The sequence below is a fragment of the Gobio gobio genome, assembly GCF_949357685.1.
Source record: "Gobio gobio genome assembly, chromosome: 10".
Taxonomy (NCBI): Eukaryota; Metazoa; Chordata; class Actinopteri; order Cypriniformes; family Gobionidae; genus Gobio; species Gobio gobio.
This window is the reverse complement of record NC_137116.1, coordinates 44,580,177-44,603,073: the sequence shown is the minus strand read 5'-3', so window position 1 is coordinate 44,603,073 and position 22,897 is coordinate 44,580,177. Positions and strand designations below refer to the sequence as shown.

Genomic DNA, 22,897 nt, shown 5'->3' with positions numbered 1-22,897 from the left:
GAAAATTTCAGAGAATAAAAAGACAAAGCAAAAATGGATAAAGTCTACTGAACATTCAAACTGTTTCAGTTATAAATGTTTCTCTCCTTTCTTGACGTATACATACTTTCCAGAATTGTATATGTTTGTTTTGTATCTTTCTAGTGAGTATTTCTCACTATAGTCCCCTTTATCTTGCTCACTGGGGATGTAAGGCAATATTCTTAACGCAGTTTGTAAGCTGCTTACAAACATTTATTGTAAAGGTTGCCTATACAAATAATTTTTAATTGAAAATATTCTTCTTCAGGTTTATACATCCAATATTAAGTATAGCCAATTTAAGTTTGGAAACAATATGTTGCATTTATAATGTCACACTATCTATCTATCTATCTATCTATCTATCTATCTATCTATCTATCTATCTATCTATCTATCTATCTATCTATCTATCTATCTATCTATAGAGAGAGAGAGAGAGAGAGAGAGAGAGAGAGAGAGAGAGAGAGAGAGAGAGAGAGAGAGAGAGAGAGAGAGAGAGAGAGAAAGAGAGAAAGAGAGAGAGATGGATTTTAGGAAGGGGGTCCCTCATAAAATGTTCCTCATATTTGGGGGTCCTTGCCATCATAATGTTTTTAAACCCCCTGTCATATAGGCCTACCACTCAGTTGATCATTCTCAGACTACATTTCCCATAGATCCTAGCTATGCCGTGAAGAACTCTGGGACAGGAAACTTCCCATTCGGTTTCTGCAGCTCGCCTGTAACTGCAGAAATACTTCACATAACCATATTGAGCAGATTAATTCTGCTGATGTTCATAGTTTTCTATGTAGCATCTCTTTCGCACACGAGACAAATTGCATGCTCTTTAGTTTACACTGAGTTGAGCGATAGTCTGTGGTTGACTGAGCGGTTCCTCCTTAAAAGGGCAACAGTTCGAGCGAGTGGGCCCCGCTAACGCGAGAACACTATCGCAGGGTCTTATTTAAGGTATGTCCGTGGTTCCCTGTGGTCTGTTACTTGTTATGACTTTTGTTGTTGTACCCTAAAATACACTGTCAGCTTATGCGCATACATTTAAAATGAGGCACGGGAGCAGCTGGTGGTGGCACTTTCCACGAAGACTGAAACTTTTATGTTATGAAATAATTTTTTTCTGGTGATTTGATTCCACTTTTCAAAAAAAGCAACCTCTCTCTCTGTCTTCAGTGTCGTTTGTTTAGCTCCTGTCAGTGTGATGTCGTCCTCTACCGATGCTCTTCGCAGTCAGCGGCGCAGAGAGTTGGATGCCCGCAGGAGCAAGTCTCGCGTGCGGCTGGGCTCGTGTCTGCAGAGCTGGGGTCAGCTCAAAGAGAAACTAGGCTTCTCTCTTCACTCAGAGCTCGCTCAGCATCTGCTGGAGAGGTATAATACAGCCAGAGAGATACACACTAGTTGACAGTTCGTTGGATGTGCACTCTAGAATTCCAGTTGAATTACATCTGCAGTTGTTGATTCTGGTTTTGAAGAGACTTCATTTTTTGTGTGATCCAGTTCCAAATCATACAGGGAAAAAACAGCATGAGTGAGCTTAAAATAAAGTATGAACTTGTGGTTTATGGAGTTCAAAATATATTAAAGTTTGGCCGACAGCCAAGACTTTTGGTGGTGTGAAGCATTATAGATGATATGTGGTCTAACTGACGAGGATGTCTGCTTTCTGTTTTACAGCTACGTTTCAAGAGTTTGTATCAAGTGCTCAGGTAAACCAGATATTATCTCCTTAAAGTTAGGTAGCCGAGAGAGCTTAAACGCACTGCAACTGAAGAAAACACATGCATATAGAAAAAACACCACCAAATTAAGAAAACATCTTCATCAGTTTGACAACACATGTGCTGCAAAAGTTCACAACACAATCAAATACAGAAACGCGCTCCAAAAGTTCACAACACAACCAAATACAGCACAACACAACTAAATACAGAAACACACTCCAAAAGTTCACAACACAACCAGTTACAGAAACACACTCCAAAGGTTCACATCACAACCAAATACAGAAACACGCTCCAAAAGTTCACAACACAACTAAATACAGAAACACACTCCAAAGGTTCACAACACAACCAAATACAGCACGACACAACTAAATACAGAAACACACTCCAAAAGTTCACAACACAACCAAATACAGCACAACACAACTAAATACAGAAACACACTCCAAAAGTTCACAACACAACCAAATACAGAAACACACTCCAAAAGTTCACAACACAACCAAATAGAGCACAAAACAACTAAATACAGAAACACACTCCAAAAGTTCACAACACAACCAAATACAGAAACACACTCCAAAAGTTCACAACACAACCAAATACAGAAACACACTCCAAAAGTTCACAACACAACCAAATAGAGCACAAAACAACTAAATACAGAAACACACTCCAAAAGTTCACAACACAACCAAATACAGAAACGTGCTCCAAAAGTTCACGACACAACCAAATACAGAAACACACTCCAAAAGTTCACAACACAACTAAATACAGAAACAAGCTCCAAAGGTTCACAACACAACTAAATACAGAAACACACTCCAAAAGTTCACAACACAACCAAATACAGAAACGCACTCCAAAAGTTCACAACACAACTAAATACAGAAACAAGCTCCAAAGGTTCACAACACAACTAAATACAGAAACACACTCCAAAAGTTCACAACACAACCAAATACAGAAACACGCTCCAAAAATTCACAACACAACCAAATATACACAGGGTTCCTACGGGGTTTGGAAAAGTATGGAATTTGATTTGAGTAATTTCCAGGTCTGGAAAAGTATGGAAAAAATAAATCAGAGTATGGAAAATATTTATGTTTCCAGACTATTGTCCCTATTTAATTTTCTAAATATAAAATTAAGAATTTCTAAATGTATATAATAAATATATACACAATAGTTTTTTTTTTCTATGAATGAAAAACTTGTAGCCTAGCTATGGCAGTAAAGGTCAGACCTGTGTGTTCCTTCCTCTTCACAGTTCAACAGTGGTTAACACAGCACTTTGTATTTTGAGAAAGCAAGTTGGGTTTGAGGAGTCGATGGTGGAGTTCTTAAAGGAATAGTACACCCAAAATGAAAATTTGTCATTTATTCACCCCCATGTCTTTCAAAACCATAAGTTTATTATATTAACATTTTTAATATTTTAAATCTGAGAGATTTCAGTCCCTTTATTAAAGGACTTGTTCACCCCCAAAATGAAAGTTCATTTACTCACCTCAATGCCATCCAAGATATCCATGACTTACTTTCTTCAGTGAAAGATAAATTAAGTTTTTGAGCATCCAACTGAGTTGGTTGCCATTTTGGATGGCATTGATGTGAGTAAATGATTAGGACATTTTCATTTTGAGGTGAACTAATCCTTTAAATATCTTCATGTGTCCAAGATTTCCAAGATTAACAAAAGTCTTATTAGTTTAGAATGACATGAGGGTAAGTAAATTATGATAGAAATTAAATTTTGGGGTAAATTAATAACCCTGTATTATAAACCATTGTGACTGATTTAGCATTGTGATCGTTAAGGTCACAAAAGGCAATATTTTAATATAGGATTTCTAAATATTAGATAGCCTACATAGAGGTTTTGACTCAGAGTGTAACATACTTGTCGGTGCCGATAGCATTGTGGGTAAGTGGTTCGCCAGGTAGTGCTGTTGAGCTTCGGGAGACCCGAGTTCGAGTCCTGCCTCATGGACTTTTCCCAATCCCGCCCCCCTCTCTCTCCCACCTTACTTCCTGTCTAGCTACTTTCCTATCCTAATAAAAGACAAAAACGCCAATACTAAATCTTTAGAATGTAACACTTGTTTGCAGTTGAATTTGAAAACATTTTATCAGAACAAGTTAAATATGGTCGGAAAAATCTGCAGGAAGTCTGGAAATTCGAGTCTGGAAAAGTATGGAATTTTGAAATGAAAATTGTGTAGGAACCCTGTATACAGAAACACGCTCCAAAAGTTCACAACACAACCAAATACAGAAACCCACTCCAAAAGTTCACAACACAACCAAATATACAGAAACACGCTCCAAAAGTTCACAACACAACCAAATACAGAAACACGCTCCAAAAATTCACAACACAACCAAATATACAGAAACACGCTCCAAAAGTTCACAACACAACCAAATACAGAAACCCACTCCAAAAGTTCACAACACAACCAAATATACAGAAACACGCTCCAAAAGTTCACAACACAACCAAATACAGAAACACGCTCCAAAAATTCACAACACAACCAAATATACAGAAACACGCTCCAAAAGTTCACAACACAACCAAATACAGAAAAGCGCTGCAAATACTCACAACACAACCAAATACAGAAATACACACACACACACACACGCACACACACAATGTCTACTTTATTTTTACATGTCACTATGGCTCCTTTAGGTGATGGGAAGGGAGATATCACAAGCACCCTATCAACTACCAGGGAATCTTTGCAGGAACTTATCCTGCTGGTCCACAACCATGGGCAGATGTGCCTTTCCCCCCCTTTCCTGCATTCTCGGACTGTCACAAAACCAACAGAGCCAGATCAGAGTGCTCATGCAGCAGGGAGAAGAGAGGTTGAAACCGATTCCAAGGATTCTTCTGAGGTGGACGTGTGTCTTAAGTACACCTGTGAAGACGGACATCACTTTTTGTGGTCTCCTATTAAGATGAAGAAGTTAATGACATCTAAAAATGAAAGTGAAATAACTGCATCCAGCCCAAAGAGACTCAAACAACGAGGCAGGAAGCGGTTGAAGGAGGAAGGAAAGATAGAAAGACAAGAGGTGATGACTAGATTAAGAAGACAGCAACTACGAGAAAACACTGAAGTAGCCACAAATGACATTGAACAGAAAAACGAGACAAGGTCTCAAACATTCAGAGACAACAAGAGTGCAGGTGACTTTGTTTTTAAGGATCTTTCTCATAAGATGCTGTTTTTGTTTTTCAAGGAATAACTAGAACCATGTGTTAAGGTGTTACAGTGACTGAAATTCCTAAGACACAGAAAGGAAATAATGTGGCAGCTGACGTTTCGCATTCAGAACATGGGTATGTATTTTTGCATATTTGGTTGTTTAGCTGTATTTATAATATTTAGTTAAATTATGTCTCCTCAACCTTTTTCTGATTGTCAGATCTCCCACAGACAGTGATGAGATGACTGGAGATGATCCTGCCAGGGTTTGCATTGAAAACCAAAGCTCCCCATATAGGTATTTATTCTATTCATCTATGCTCTTAATGACTCAATTAGACATAAGTTAAGAGAAGTCTCTGTCTCCTAGCAATGAGGAAGTTGCAGTGCTGAATTTAACCAACAGAGGGATCCAGAGTAGAGCAGATACTACTGAGAAACACAATGCCATCAAAAAGGCAGGAACACTAAAAAAAAACAGGTGATTTTTGTTTTTGTTTCTTTTTTCTAACGGCACACATTTTTAATATACATTTTCATATTTTAGGATTTCTAAAAAGTTAAATAAAATCCTAAAGTTCTTTACCTTTTTTTCTCCAGTCCACAGTCTTTGAAAGATGACGTGTCCCAGATTGGTGGCAAGAGAAAACGGTTTGTTCTTTAATTTTACCATTACTTTACCAATATAAATATGGTTTCTAAAATGTTTATAGTACTTTACATGTATATAAAGTTTTTTATAGTTGTATAAGTTTTAAATATTATAACAGTAATGCATTTGTATATTTGGTGATGTTTTCATGGTTTTATTTTGAATACCCTATATGTTAATTTCATGTTACATGATACCGATCTCTGTGTTTACAGAAAATCGACATCCAAAGTGATTTTGCCTTGTGAGTTTGAAGGCTGCGATAAGATTTTCTCTAGTCGGCAATATCTCAACGTGAGTGCTGAGTCAGTATTGAACGTCCATGACACATTCATTAGTCTTTACTGGACCAAAACACCTCTAAGAGAGGATAGACTCTATATCCCATTATTCTGCACTGATGTGTAAGAAAATAAATGTTATTTAAAAGGTCAAGGTTTTATGGAAAAGCATCAACATTGCGACAGGATGGCAATTCATCTCACAATCTGTTCCTCTCCTCAGCATCATGTTAAGTACCAGCATCTCCAGCAGAAGACCTTCACCTGTTCGCACCTGCCCTGCGGCAAGTCATTCAACTTCAAGAAGCATCTGAAGGAACATGAAAAGTTACACAGTAGTGAGTATTCAATCCATATTGATTTATGTGATAGATATCATCTAGTGAAGTGCATCCAGAAAATATTCACAGCGCTTCACTTATTCCTGATTTTGTTATGTACAGCCTTATTCCTAATTGAATTAAATTCATTATTATCCTCCAAATTCTACAAACAATATCCCATAATGACAACGTGAAAAAAGTTTGTTTAAAATCTTTTCAAATTTATTAAACTTTTTTTTTTTACAAAATCACATGTACATAAGTATTCACAGCCTTTGTTGAAGCACCTCTGCCACCAATTACAGCCTCAAGTCTTTTTGAGTGTTATGCTAAAAGCTTGGCACATCTATTTTTGGGCAGTTTCTCCCATTCATCTTTGCAGGACCTCTCGAGCTCCATCAGGTTGGATGGGGAGCGTCGGTGCACAGCCATTTTCAGATCTCTCCAGAGATGCTCGATCGGGTTCAAGTCTGGGCTCTGGCTGGACCACTCAATAACATAACACAGAGTTGTTCCGTAGCCACTCCTTTGTTATCTTGGCTGTGTGCTCGTTGTCCTGTTGGAAGATGAACCTTCGCCCCAGACTGAGGTCCAGATCGCTCTGGAGTAGGTTTTCATCAAGGATGTCTCTGTACATTGCTGCATTGATCTTTCCCTCTATCCTGACTAGTCTCCCAGTTCCTGCCGCTGAAAAACATCCCCACAGCATGATGCTGCCACCACCATGCTTCACTGTCGGGATGGTATTGGCCAGGTGATGAGCGGTGCCTGGTTTCCTCCAGACATGACGCTTGCCATTCAGGCCAAAGAGTTCAATCTTTGTTTCATCAGACCAGTTTCTCATGGTCTGAGAGTCCTTCAGGTGCCTTTTTGCAAACTCCAGACAGGCTGTCATGTGCTGTTACTGAGAAGTGGCTTCCGTCTGGCCACTTCACCATACAGGCCTGATTGGTGGAGTGCTGCAGAGATGGTTGTTCTTCTGGAAGGTTTTCCTCTCTCCACAGAAAAATGCTGGAGCTCTGTCAGAGTGACCATCGGGTTCTTGGTCACCTCCCTGAGTCCTGACTAAGGTCCTCCTCCCCTGATCGCTCAGTTTGGCCGGGCGGCCAGCTCTGGGAATAGTCCTGGTTCCAAACTTCTTCCATGGTGGCCACTGTGCTCATTGGTTTGCAGGCTCTCTTGTGCATCATCTTTAGAAGAGGCTTCCTTCTGGGACGACAGCCATGCAGACCAATTTGATGAAGTATACGGCTGACGCCCCCCCACCCCTTCAACCTCTGCAGCAATGCTGGCAGCACTCATATGTCTATTTTGCAAGGCCAACTTCTGTATATGATGCTGAGCATGTGCACTCAACTTTGGTCTACAATGGCGAGGCCTGTTCTGAGTGGAACCTGTTTTGTTTATTTCCTGTATGGAGTTGGCCATTGTACTGCAGCTCAGTTTCAGGGGGTTGGCAATCTTTTTATAGCCTAGGCCATCTTTATGTAGAGCAACAATTATTTTTTTCAGATCCTCAGAGAGTTCTTTGCCATGAGGTGCCATGTTGAACTTCCAGTGACCAGTATGAGAGAGTGTGAGAGCGATATCACCAAACTTAACACACCTGCTCCCCATTCACACCTGAGACCATGTAACACTGAGTCACATGACACCGGGGAGGGAAAATGGCAAATTGCGCCCAATTTGGACATTTTCACTTAGGGGTGTACTCACTTTTGTTTCCAGCGGTTTAGACATTAATGGCTGTGTGTTGAGTTATTTTGAGGGGACAGCAATTTGTTGCAAAGTGTCATTTCTTAAGTGTTGTCCCATGAAAAGATATAATAAAATATTTACAAAAATGTGAGGGGTGTATTTTTGTGAGATACTGTATATATTGCCAAAAGTATTGGGACACCCCTCCACATTATTGAATTCAGGTGTTCAAATCACTTCCATGGCCAAAGGTGTATAAAATCAAGCACCTAGGCATGCAGATGCTTCTACAAACATTTGTGAAAGAATGGGTCGCTCTCAGGATCTCAGTGAATTCAAGCGTGGTACTGGGATAGGTTGCCACCTGTGCAATAAGTCCATTTGTGAAATTTCCTCACTAAATATTCCACGGTCAACTGTTAGTGGTATTATAACAAAGTGGAAGCAAAAGGGAACAGCAGCAACTCAGCCATGAAGTGGGAGGCCACGTAAAATCACAGAGCGGGGTCAGCGTATGCTGAGGTGCACAGTGCGCAGAAGCCACCATCTTTCTGCAAGGTCAATAGCTACAGAACTCCAAACTTCGTGTGGCCTTCAGATTAGCTCAAGAACAGTGCGTAGAGAGCTTCATGGAAAGGGGTTCCATGGCCGAGCAGCTGCATCCAAGCCTCACATCACCGAGTGCAAAGCGTTGGATGTAGTGGAGGGGGGGGGGGGGGGGGGGGGGGTTGTTTTACAGGGGTTGGGCTTGGCCCCTTAGTTCCAGTGAAAGGAACTCTTAATGCTTCAGCATACCAAGATATTTGGGACAAAATCTTTTTTGCTCCCAACTTTGTGGGAACAGTTTGGGGATGGCCTGACTGGGATGACTTGCCACCAGTGCACGTTTGGTGTGGAGGAGCTTGACTGACCTGCCCAGAGTCCTGACTTCAACCCAATAGAACACCTTTGGGATGAATTAGAGTGGAGACTGCGAGTCAAGCCTTCTCATCCAACATCAGTGCCTGGCCTCGCAAATGCGCTTCTAGCAAAATGGTCAAAAATTCCCCTAAACACACTCCTAAACCTTGTGGAAAGCCTTCCCAGAAGAGCTGAAGCTGTTATAGCTGGTGGTCCAACTCCATATTAAACCCTACAGATTAAGAATGGGATGTCATTAAAGTTCATGTGCATGTAAAGGCAGGCGTCCCAAAACGTTTGGCAATATTGTGTGTGTGTGTGTGTGTGTGTGTGTGTGTAGGTCTGTATGTGTGGGTTGCAGGTAAACGACAATGCTAAATGCAAATAATAAAGAACAATTAACTATTGTTGTGCATTGGTAGGATTTTAATAAAATAGGTTTATACTCTTTAATAAGGAGAAGAAAAAACTTCCCAAATCTTTTGTTGTTGGTGACAAATGCTGGGTATCTAATCAAAGTCTACTGTATTTTTGTGCAAATTCATCTACATTTCATTGAATTTATGTGGTAGAATCTAAATTAAGTAAAATTAATGAATGCATAAAAAATGATTTATTTGGTACAATGTATGTACTTTTTGGAAAAGAACTGTAAGTACCAAATAATTTCTTTTTACTGCTATTGAGATGGAACATGGGTAAGGTTAGGGATAGGTTTGGTGGTATGGTTAGGTTTAAGTGAGTTAAGGGGTAGGAGTAGAGTCAACAGGGCACTTATAGATGCAATTACAAAAATTGGTCACACTTTACATTATCAAATTAATATTTTAAACGTTAGTACATAGTAGTTTAAAATACTTTAAAATCATGAACAATTACAGAAGGTAAAAGAAAATCCAATCCAGACAGCAGTAGTAACTTGCAGTGAGTATAAACATGGTTTGTGTCGACCACATTGTGTGTTTACTGTTAATACTATTATATGATAATATTGAATGTAATATGTATTAATAATAATACATTTTAGAGTAATTATGACAGTGTTGTTTAATTTGTATGTCTTTCAATGTTAAAAATCTGTCCAGAAGCAAAACCACTTGACAAGTACATTAAGTAGTAATGATGTGTGATGTTTTTCATGCTGTGTTTGGTAACATGGTTCTCTCTATATGATTCTTTGTGTCTGTGAGATCAGAGAGACTATATCTGTGAGTTCTGTGCCCGGGCGTTCCGAACCAGCAGTAACCTGATCATCCACCGCAGGATTCACACCGGAGAGAAACCACTGCAGTATGAGTTTCACCACACACGCGTGCACTAGGCCCTTTGTTTTTACCAAAGCTTGCATGACTTCCAAACTAATTTCTGCATGAACATTTACCAATATTTACCACAACAACTGCTTAAGGCTTTGCTACTTCAGTTTTCAGCTCCAGATATAACCCACCACTTCTCTCTTTCACAGGTGTGAGGTGTGTGGCTTTACCTGTCGACAGAAAGCCTCTCTGAATTGGCATATGCGTAAGCACAATGCCGAGAGCACCTACCAGTTCCCCTGTGAGATCTGTGGTCGTCGCTTTGAAAAGAGAGACAATGTCACAGCTCACCGTAGCAAGAGCCATCCAGACTGTAATACACCCCCTCTTGAGCTTCCTCTTCCTCCTTCTGACCCAGTCCCGCATCCCTCGGGGCAGCACGGATCTTCACCTTCTTCTTCCAAGAATCACACTGCTGTGGAATAACATTTACGTCGTGTTTTGACTAAATACGTTACAATTTGTGCATTCTTGACACTAATCAAACTCTACAATGGGACTGATTGGTGTCAATAAACAAACTGAGAAATTGCCATGTGACGCCTACATGTGGTATTAATTCTCATTTTGGAGATTTGTATAATGTAAATAGATATTGTTTTGCCATCATGCAGAGGCTGGACTTCTGTAAAATGTCCTAAATCAGCATAATCAGGTCATTGTGTGTTGGAATTGCTTTAGGGCATCTAAATATGTATGGTTTTGTGGTGAAATTATGTGCTGCTTTTAGACATTTTTGACATTTTTGGCTCTTATGTTTTTTGTTTTTTTTCCCCTGTAAAAAATCCATACATCGCAGTTGTCAGGAATAAAAATGATGCGCACATTGTCAATTTTGTAGTTTGCCAGGTTTGGACAGTGGTTTGTCTTTTAGGTAAAGAAATGAATTTGCATACATTATAATAATCGAACTCAAAGGGTTCCCGCCTTTTGTAAAGCCTTACTTTGATTGACAAACACTTTAACCAATGACTCTTGTCTGTGAAAATTGGGCGTTGCCTCTTGAAATTGAACCATACTTTATTGGCTGGGAAAAGCGGTATTGGAAACGCAGTTGCCATGCCTACATAGCTTTGCTCCGGTGACGCTTGAGTGACGGGAGACGTGAACCAATAGGAACACAGAGAGGCGGGGCTTTTCGAACACTGTCAACTGTTCGTTCAAACCTTGTTACTCTCCGTAACACATTGGACGCGGCACGGTCGGAACAACTACCGGCGATGAAAATGAGCCTCGTTGCTTTTACTGAAACCACAACCAGGTAACATACTTTTTACGTTTCTTTTCACAGTATGTGAAGTTATTGGTTAAGCTGCTGAAACGTTTTCCCTGGAATGCAACATAATGCGTCCAGCACTAGGCAGTTCATTGTATGTGACACTGACAGTGAGGCTTTCTCGGCGGAGCATCTCTGTTTCAGTGTGTCAGCATTGTGGAGCAAAAGCTTGATCATTTGCAGCAAGGTCAATTTCAGTTTGGGCTGCAGCGCACGGCATGTGTGGTTCTGTTCCCCATCAGTGCATATATATTTCCTCTGTCTAGAACAAAGACTTTAGACACGGTGCTTTGTGGAAGGAAGTTGCTGTGACAGATCCGAATAACGATGGGCAAAGTAGTGGAGAATTTTTGTCTCAAGTGCATTTTAAAAGTTGAATAAATCATTTTGTTTTTTAAATATGATGCTATATATTTCTTGCCTATTGCTTCAGGTCTAACTAGTATCTACATTTATGTTGCTAATACTTTAAGTATTAAGTATCTTTTTCAATTTAACAGCAACTATTAATTTAAATACCAATACAGTATTTATGTGACTAGTATCAATCCACTAGTAGCCTACTTACATACTAGTACTTATTTCATTGCCATTAGCCACCATCCCAATACTGGAATGCAACTATTTTAGTAACAAATTTAGGTTACACTTTATTTTAATGTGTCATTGTTACAGTGCAATTATATATTCAAGCATTATATTTAAGTATTGAGTAATATTAATTAACTTTTGCGTGTAATTGTACATAATTTACTGTTATTACTAGAGTAAGTACATTTGACATGTAGCAAGGACACTAAATTAAAGTGTCCCCCAAACTTACTAATTACAATTTCTATTGAATTCTGTAACCATTTCAAATTTTTGGTAACACTTTATTTTAAGGTGACATGTTACTACATGTACTTACTATAGTAATAACAGTAAATTATGCATAATTACAAGTAAATAAATAACCCTAAACCAAACCTTAACCCTAACTGTAACTCTACATGTAGATAATTAAAGCTGCTGTCCGTAACTTTTTTTTTGTGTTCAAGATTTACAAAAATGATATAATGAGAATGTTCAACATGAGTCCATTTTCCAAACCATGTTTTTCTCTTACCCTGAATCATTATGGTACACTTATTATAAGTGTTTATATTGGGACTATTTCAGACCAGACTGGTAGGAAGGAACTGCGGAGGAGGAGCACAGTCCCTGCATGACTTGTCACAGACATAAACAGAGAGAAGTAGCTCCGGCTGCAATGTTCTTCCGCAATACGCATGCAATTCTGTTTATTAACCCCCAGAGTGCAAAAAGTTACGGACTGCAGCTTTTAATCGCTAGTTTTAGTCGCTTATTCAAAACAAAGGCGTAGCTTGATAACGACTTGATTTCGCAGAGCTTTTATTATGCCGCAGACGACCGCTTCTGCTTTTTCTGGTCTTGCGTACGCTGCGCTGTTTTATCATATTAGAAACATTATGAGAGTGTTGAAAATTATGTTATAGCTAATGCTTCTCTGTGCGATCGCTCGGAGGCTACTTTGAGACACTTATTGCACACTGCAGTAAGCTAGATTTATATTAGGCATGGTAAAACATGGTAAATCATTAAAAAAGGTATTTAAAAAAATAAGACTAATGGTATTGAGCTATATAACAATGATTTGTTTTCTGTCGATGAATGTATCCAAACAGTTGCTCACCTGTCTAATAAAACACATAATATGTGACCCTGGACCACAAAACCAGTCTTAAGGGTCAATTTTTTTTAAATTGAAAAATTGATAATCGCCAGTATGATGTCATTGATAGACAACACATGGTAACGGTCCGTGTCCTGGTTAAAATTGCTTATTTCTCTGGATTTAAACATTCTTGGAAACATTTGGGATAATGTAAGTGCACAAGTCAACAAAATATATAACATTGTTCTAGTGGTTTTTGGACATTTTAATTCAGAAATCGTATATATTGTCCCTTTAATATTACTTAGTACTTACGTCACCTTAAAATAAAGTGTAACCTAATTTTTTCTATTCCTTAGGCACTATGTGTTACTATCCCAGTATCTATTCCAGCTTTGCTATTATTTATTTATTAGATTCTAGAACCCATTTATGAGACAGAAGTGTCTGTTCCAGTTAGAAAAGTTAGTAAAACTGGATTAGATACCAGCAGCAACAATCAGAAGTGAATAGTTATTTTATGTGCTAGAAATATGAAATTACATGTGCAATTTGTTACACGAAATTTAATAGATTTGATGTCACTGTGATAAAAAGTCCTAGTTTGTAATAGATATGGTCTAAAATCCTAAAAATCTAAATTGGATTACTTTCTTGTAATGAAAAAAAATATACTGGACTGGTTAGTTTTAAGGAATACATTTTAGAAAAGCTTAATGAGATTATATTTCAGCAATATTCTGATAGCTGCTCTATTTAGACAGTCGAATGTCATGCCTTGAAAGACAAATCATTTGTTGTGCAAATTTCGCAGATGATTAAAGTTCCTGTCATTGTTGATGAAGTGGATAAGGACAAATATTTCTAGAAGTGGCCATTCGCCTGTTTGGAAGTGTGGCAGGTTATTTCTAGAAACGCTTGCACGATGTCACATCCTGAGCTATGTGGTTGTAGACTTGCAGAAAATGGCTGCAGGTTAGTTTTTCATATTTCCACAAAGTCAAAAAAGTGTGCAAAGCTATAACCAAACGTTATTAAAAAGTTATTGTGCAACACAGATCCCGGGGCTCATATACACTGTACTCCACTATGTAACTTCTCTGTGTGATCTCTTGCAGCTTGTGTTGTAAATGCTCGTCATGGTATTCCCACCTCATGATAAGAGTCTTGTGATGCAGATGCAGATTGTCGTTTGCGTGTGTGTATTGACTGTTGTTCTTGTTTGGTCTATCCTTAAAGGAACCCGGAGATTCACAAAAGTCTGTGTATGTACAGTACACAAACATATCATTCTTAAGACAATTTTAAGATGCACTTGAGAGCACTGAGATGTGACTAAGATAGGAAAGAATGCTGGAGTGCTTTTAAAAACAAATTAACAAACCATTGAACCGTCTGATTCTTCTAATTGTGGTCCGTGAAGAATTCCAAGTGGTTCTCGAGTTGAGTGTCTAGTTAAAAAACATTATAAAAATTGTTAAGAGACTGATTTATGAATTAACCGACTGTGTTAATTTGATGATAATATGACCCATATTAGCTAGAAAATAGTCACCTCCTTTAGGTTTATTATGAAAAGATAGCAGTGTTACTTAAAGGGATAGTTCACTCAAAAATGAAAATTAGCCCATGATTTACTCACCTTCAAGCCATCCTAGGTGTATACAACATTCTTCTTTCAGATGAATAAAATAGTAGTTATATTAAAAATGTCCTGGCTCTTCCAAGCTTTATAATGGCTGTGAATTGATGTTTTGTTTTTTAAAATCCATAAAAGTGCATCTATGCATATAACTGCTCCACACGGCTCCGGGGGTAAATAAAGGCCTTCTGAAGCAAAGTGGCACGTTTATGTAAGAAAAATATCCATATTTAAAACTTTATAGACTCAAATAACTTACTTTCGGAAAGCCGTATGCAATTCGACTTAAGGCAATAAAAACCAGAATGGATTACTTTTGATGGACAAAATAAATATGATTTCATATGAATAAAAATTGCTCATAATGCATAGAATAAACATGTCTAATGTGTTTTAACCAAGCGGCAACCTCCCGCAGTTTCACTTGAAGCCAATACGGAAGTGCCTCAAACTGCAATTCATCGACTGGCCGCTAGGGACAGGATCCAGAAGGGAGCAGAATCTCATTGAGCCCCATGTTAAAATGGCCAACTTTAGAGCAGAATAAAACATGTTTAGAGCCTGGTACAAATTGTGCTTTTGGTCTATACGGCTCATTTTGCCCTTCATGACAACTGTGAGGGGGGTGAATTTTTTCTCATTTGTTTACATTATATAAAGCCTTAAAATTCTGCATAATTAAGGGCGTGGCCACTTCGAGTGACAGGTGGATAGCCATTTATCTGCTGTCTGTTAGTCATCGCGTCACTTAAGCTCCGCCCACGTCCCGCCTTTTTGCCCATTTTCTGTTATCCGGGAGTGACGCGCTGCCAAGATGGCAACGGCGAGCTCGTCCCTACTTTGCGCTTCAGAACGGCTCATCTGAAGCCTATGGGTGATGTCACGGACACTACGTCCATATTTTTTTACAGTCTAGGGTTTTAACAAGAACTGGAGTTATGTCAGAAAAAACATATTGTGGTTTGCTGTCTTGTAGTGTAAACATATCGAAGTATGACTGAAACAACATGATCGGAGCTGTTTTCTTGGTTGTGTTTGTTGTTTATCATTTACATGCTAATGTTGTAGCCTACACCTCCCCATGTTTGCAAACTTTCAAGACTATCAAGTCATGACCAACTTATAAAAACAAATATAGTTGTCTTTGTAAAGAAATTCTCACTTATATGTAGCTTTGGAGCCGCTGCTGTGACGCTGTACAAACACTTCCAGTGTAAATACTCTTGTGTGCTGCAGCTGCAGTGATGATGTAGTTACGCTGACGTGAAGCTCACGTAGTGTGAAACAGCCATGACGTTAAAACCATCATCCTTCCCTCGGGTCATTTTGGACTCATTTTAGTTCATCGAAGTGGTCCAAGATCCTTGGACTTTTGTTGCACTTGAACCACAATTTAACTGGATTCAAGGAGTTTTGTGGTTGAAACTTAAAAAAGTAACAAATCCTTCCCTCGCGGGTCAATTTGACCCCCATAGGAATGAATGGAATGCAAGGAATACTTCAGTACACATTGAAAAACCTAAAAATTACCATAAATTATTTGATAAAATCACTGTATCTGAATTCATACTCTTGCCATCTAGTGGGTGCAAGTCATGAAATATCATGTTATATAATTTTTTTCCCACAACAGGTCGGCAAAGACACCCAATGTAAGATATTTTGAGCTGAATTAAAAGGGCTATGCATGAAATTGTGAGTTATTTTGAATTTAAGTTGAAAGAATGTGCTTAAATTATTATTTATTTATTATTTATTGATCAAATCTAGTCATTTAACGGTAAATAATACAAATAAAAAATCTCCCCCCAAAAGGGAAGGATTTGTTTAAAAATGTGTGAAGGAAGGATGAGGGATAAATCAATTTACATTACAGGCTATAAAGTTGCATAATTGTATACAAATTTAAACAATAAGTCATTGGTAGTTGGTGGTTTCACTTCCTGAAAAAGTGCTTCATAGTTTCTCATCATTTCCAAATTTCAAAGCTTTTAAAACTTATAGTATTGCACTTATCTCAATATTCAAATATCAGTATTTGATTATCAATATTGGCTGTACTCTCATGATGAGCATGCACTTAAAGGGACGAAATGCATTTAGTAGTAGTCGAGGCAAAATGAAAGTATGATACTACCTTATAATCTGGTTTTCTGAGTAGTAATGACATCTGAAACTCACTTGCAAGCACAGTTTAATATTTGGGCCAGCAGGACTGAAGACAGTTGCTGATACTGTGTGTGCTGCATTTCCTCTGTGTGCTCAGACAAAGATATATACACCACACTGTCCTTCAGTGCTGCTTGGCATTGGCAGTATGCCCTACACAGAATGCATTGTTTTTTGTTTTGGACAGTAAGCTTTTCTATCTCTGTCAAAAGTTTCATACTGAATTTGGATTTTGGAGGCTGTTTTAGGGTTTCTAACCTGTCTCGTTTTATGCTCTGAACTCTGTAAGCATCTGGATGATTTTAAGTCTTACTCAAGGGAAGGGCTGTACATCTCATCCCCATGCTTTCAGCTTCTTATACTGGAGGTCATGCTGAAGATATTTGGACACCACATCAGGCCTGTTGAGTTAAAGTCGGTCTGGCACTTTTTAAGTCGAGGTAGATCTATTATCAGACCAAAAAAGAGCTGAGAGACATGAAAGCCAGTGCAGTTTGAGATTAGAGGGATCACCCCCTGACTCTGAAGACCTGCAGAGAAGGATGGAGAGACTAGAGAAGGAGTTGGGGGATGCACAGTATGTTCCATTTAAATTTGAATCGGCTTGAATTGCTCCTGTTGATTAGACTTTATTAGAGTGAACCTGCTGCATTAGCATGGACTCCCTCATTGTGAAAGAACATCAAACTAACAGAGAAAAGCTCATTTTAGAGTTTCGAGGAATCTGATCCAATTCTCCTGTCAGTTTTTTTATCATCTGCTGTTAACTAGTGGTCGTTAGTAGCAGCATTGAAGGATTTGTAGTTTTGTGTCAGTGCTGCTGGCTCACCTAGATCCCTGCCAAGCAGGACAGCGCCTGTGGGCAAAGCTTGGCAGCCCGTGGCAGATGGAGGATTTCTGTCTGTCAGGCTGTCTAGAGGCACATAGGCCTGGAGAAGGGAACGTGGCTCTGAGCCTAGCCTGATTGTGGGTCATTGTTACATGAAATGGATGTGGGACTTTTCCATAAGTATCAGTTTATTTCAGCATGTCTATAATTAAATGTTTTTATAGAATAGTTCACACAAAAATGAACATTTTGTTATTTGTTCACCCTCAACTCATATTAATTTCCTTCCATGAAGCACAAAAGGAGATCTTTGGGGAATGGCTGAGCTCCTTCCAAAATTCCAAAATTCACTGATGATCTGTGCTGTAGGTTTCAAGAACCAATGGCGTTTGCTGTCAATAATGCACAGTAAATAATTATAATATTATAATAATACAGTAACTTATGGTTGCCAACTTGCCGTATTTCATCAAATTGTATCATTTTTATTTAACAATATACTTGTACAATTGGCAGCCACATAGTTAGGTGCCTGTCCTTAAAAATGATCAAGACTCAGGTCATAAGACAAAAAATATCTCTAAAATAATGCAATAAACAATTACTAAATAACATAAAATGGAATAAAAACACCATAAAGTATATTATTGTTAACAAATAAATAAATAGTCATATGTGATGTCACACAGGGACTTGAGTGTCCTTTTACTGTTTTCACCATAAAATATTCCTCCAAAAACCCTTATTTTTACATTATTTTACATTTACAGTAAATGGTTACTTATATAGTTGTAAAATATACGTGAGTTAAGTCATTTACAATTTTACACCATATCTAAGGTAACTTGTAGTTAACAAGCTTTTACTATAGCATTTTTACAGTGTTTTTGTATTGAAGAAAAAAATATTTTTTTAAAATAATTTTAGTAACTAATAACTCTGTTCAGAAGACTTGGAGTATAAATTGTATAGTCGTTTTCAGAGCTTGACTATATAAATTAATATATTGGCTAAACATAGCCTATAAAATAGAGGCTAAAAAAGGGTATTGCCTGAAAATATGTGGAAAATAGGTTAGTAGACCACTAGCTCCAGAATAGTGCTGCACGATTTGGAGAAAATATCTAATTGGGATTATTCTGGGTAAAATTGCGATTTAAAATGCGATTTGGGATTCTTTTTTTTCTTTTTTCTTTTTTACAAATGAAAAGTGTGTGTGTGTGTATATACATAACATTTTATGCTTGTATATTAATATGCTTCAGAGAGAAGTAATATAATAATAATTATAATAATAATTAGTTACATTTATATAGCGCTTTTCTAGGCACTCAAAGCGCTTTACATAGAAGGGGGGAATCTCCTCAACCACCACCAATGTGCAGCATCCACCTGGATGATTCGACGGCAGCCAGTGGGCAAATTTGGACAGGATGCCGGGGTTACGCCCCTACTCTTTATCAAAGGACATCCTGGGATTTAAAAAAATAATAATTATGACCACAGAGCGTCAGGACCTCGGTTTAACGTCTCATCCGAAGGACGGTGCTTGTTACAGTATAGTGTCCCCATCACTATACTGGGGTGTAAGGACCCACACAGACCACAGGGTGAGCATCCCCTGCTGGCCTCACTAACACCTCTACCAGCAGCTACCTAGTTTTCCTAGTTGGTCTCCCATCCAGGTACTAACCAGGCTCAGCCCTGCGTAGCTTCAGTGGGAAACCAGTCTTGGGCTACAGGGTGATATGGCTGCTGGTATGTGAAGCTTGCACTGTAGCTGGATAAAAAAAAGATAGACACGCTTTGGCGGATTAAACATGAAGACAATAAACACACGACTGCATCAAGATATGGTGTATTTGAGTTCTTCAAGCCTTCTCGGGTATTTTCATAATAATAATAAAGTATATTATAATGCAGTGCTAATCGACATAGACTCACTGTATAGAATACTATAAAATAATACATTGTCTGCCTCATTCTGTGATAAGAAGCCACATCAGCTCACAAAAGGACATTTCAAACACATGATTGACGATATGAAGTGAGTTAAAACATGTTATTAAAGCACACACAGTAGTTTCTGCCAGTCTCATGTTAATCTTGAGTACCTATAGAGTAGCATTGCATCCTTCATATCTCAGAAGAGTCTTTAGATTTATCAAAGACAAATGCGCTGTACCAATTCTTTCCGAAAACAGCCGAGCTCGTGCAGTGGGCAGAGGTAAAGAGACACGAGCACACACACACACACACACACACACACACACACACACACACACACACACACACACACACACACACACACACACACACACACACACACACACACACACACACACACACACACACACACACACAAAATACATCATGGCATTATCCCTAGATAACTTTCGATTCTTGTTGTGGACATTATATGCACTTGCTTTGGTTGATGATGTGCGCATGCGCTCATTCGGGAGAAGTGTCCATTATTCCGTACTTAATGAAGTCATACAGGGCCATACTCGAAAAAAAAAACTTTATGAAACTTATTAGAATCCTGAATCCTGAGTGTATTTGGAACAGAAATACTCATACGTCCAACTCGTTTTTTTTTGGCCATGTTTAGCATGAACTTTAGCTTTAAACGTTGTCTTTTGTTGGACAACAGGTTTATGAGCACTTACTAGTTTGTGAAGATGTTTGATGCATGTTTTTTCAAACGCATGTTATAAGTGACTCAAACTCACAGTGCTTTCAGACGGAGCAGCATTTACTACCGTCACAGAGCTGCTCTTCAATACCACGCTGTGCATATATTTATTATAATTAAAATCACAGCCTTTACGCTTTCATAATCGCACATAAGCCAAATCGCGATTGCGGTTCGATTTCGATTAATCGTGCAGCCACACCAGAAGTTTGAAATTTGCTTGACTTAAAAGTTCTGCAAAACTTTGACTTATGGTCATATGTAAAGGCAAAGAGCCATTTAACTGCTCTGGGTGTAAAGTGCCAGTTGCATATTTGCAATGTTTTATCAGTGTTTCAATGAAATTATCAGCTGAATACAGACCTCACGGCTACATGCTGTGTAGCATGATAATAAAAGATAGTTTACAGGAAATCTCAGTGCTGTGTAACTGCGGCATTGAGATGCAACTGTCCCCGAATTCAGGAGACCCTAATCAAATTTGCTATCTAGGTCGTCTATGAGGCGCACGCTGACCCCAAAAAACCGAGAAAGCAACAGCAAGTGATGGCAGAGAATAGACTGTTCATCATTAGTATTGCTAATGCACCTCTGTCAGTGTCTTCTAAATGTGTTTAAATGTGCTGTTGGGCTGCAAAACATGGTTTAATGATCTGACTAGATGTGTACACTAGTTGATTCTGCATGTGCTTGCATGGCTTACGCAGATGGGTGATGTACCGAGTGGAGGTGAGTTCTGGCCTGCTGTCATAGACTGTGCTCGAGCACTTCTGGCAACAACAACAGCATTCAGCACAGCACAATAGCCAGCAGAGACTGTGGTTTCATTCTGCTGGGCTCTGAACAGATGATCATGCTGAACTCTGTTGGTGTGGAAGGATGGATGGCTGTTGTCCACATGGTGCCTGTAATGTTCAGTGAGGTGACATTAAGAGCTGTCTTAATTGCTAATTAGTCTTTTAGCTGATCATTTATTATCCAAAGTAACTAACACTTACTTTAAAAGGGGGAAACCTGGGGTTTAAAGACCTTGATCATGACCGCTTTAATACTTTTAAACTTTAACCTTTGGGTTACCAGTCCAAATCTTTAATCATGATGCATTTTCAGCTGGTAATAAACAACTTTATTTTATAAAATGTAGTTCTGGTCCTTGAATCGGATTGGTCGAACGGTTGTCTAACAGCAATGGTACTTTTGACTGACTCTTCCTGCATGTTTTACCAATCCGCCTGTAGGTGGCATCAAGTGAAGTGACTGTCTATATGAGTGAGCCACTGTCTCATTCATTCAACTGATTTGTTTGAAGCATTGATCTGGAGTGTTTTTGTCAAAGACTACATCATATTCAGTACGATGATCAAAACAGATGGATTAGATCGAGTCCATCAACACCCCCAGAGCTTGCCCTATAGCTCATCCTGGGTCAACATTTCATTAGGGTTGGGTATCGTTTGGGTTTTTTACGATACCGGTGCCAAACCGATACTTTTAAAACGGTACCGGTGCCTAAACGGTGCCTGAACTGATACTTGGAAAAAAGGGAAAAAAAGCCACAAAACAACAGTGGATGACATTTAAAGAATGGCTTTTTATTGAAAAAAAGAATAATTAAAAATTCTTTAAATGGAACAATTTATTAAAAGTTTAAAGTATATTTAAATATATAAATATAAATAGATACAAAACACAATTTACTTAACAAATTCACAGTAAAACCGAAAGCCACCTAACCCAACTACAACAGGCCTAATTTAACACTAAATAACAGTTACAGTAATAACAGCAGTTGTCTGTATTCTTGGTATGCTACAAACCAGCTTATTTTGAAATATATCCATATTCTCTGGCTAAATATTTTAGAACGCATCGCCTTATTGTTTCCATGGTGATGCGTCATGCTTTTCACATGACACACAGCAGTCACAATAGCTGTATCGGTTTTATTTAATTTTTTAATTTTTTATTCAAAATATTCACAAACTTGTTAACTATGTCATGAACTATCTGATATTCTGATTTTCAAATATGTGTGAGTGAATGTGTGTTAGTTGATCTATAATGCGCGATGGGCGGCGCCATGTAAGTTTGCGCCTCAGAGAATCGGATCTGTCGGATTTACATCACGTAAATTCATCCTCGTCTCACGAAATACATGAAAGTGAGTGACCGGTGAACTGGGAGAAGAATAGAGTAAACGATATAGTTAACTATATAATGTGTATCTGATATGAATAAAACGAGTAGTTAAATTTTAACTGTCTGAAAGGATTGTCATTGCCGCTATAGACACCAGTGTGTATTTTCTGCTAGTACTTATGTGCATTTAAATGTCTGAAACCTAAAATAAATATTATGTGGTTGAAAACACTGACTAGTTGTGATCTGTGACGAGTGCTGAGCGCAACTGTCTTTGGCTCTCTCTCTGGCTCGACGCCAGCCAAAGCGTGAAAGCACATT

The 22,897-nt window shown here is 38.5% G+C and overlaps 2 protein-coding genes across 2 annotated transcripts in view; both read left to right on the top strand.

Annotated features, from left to right (window-relative positions):
- Nucleotides 1-689: 689 nt before the first annotated feature.
- znf692 (zinc finger protein 692) lies at nucleotides 690-11,406 on the top strand. Its single transcript, XM_079827453.1, has 12 exons — nucleotides 690-975; nucleotides 1,195-1,389; nucleotides 1,696-1,727; nucleotides 4,453-4,956; nucleotides 5,034-5,109; nucleotides 5,196-5,273; nucleotides 5,346-5,456; nucleotides 5,576-5,626; nucleotides 5,843-5,921; nucleotides 6,132-6,246; nucleotides 10,020-10,119; nucleotides 10,295-11,406. The coding sequence occupies exons 2-12, from the start codon at nucleotides 1,223-1,225 to the stop codon at nucleotides 10,569-10,571; spliced, it is 1,590 nt and encodes a 529-aa protein (XP_079683579.1). The 5' UTR covers nucleotides 690-975; nucleotides 1,195-1,222; the 3' UTR covers nucleotides 10,572-11,406.
- The window catches only part of fcho1 (FCH and mu domain containing endocytic adaptor 1), a 65,604-nt gene continuing 54,024 nt past the window's right edge, over nucleotides 11,318-22,897 (top strand). Inside the window, exon 1 of the mRNA XM_079827433.1 lies at nucleotides 11,318-11,406. The gene's annotated coding sequence lies outside the window, so the exon portion shown is untranslated. The remainder of the gene's footprint in view (nucleotides 11,407-22,897) is intronic.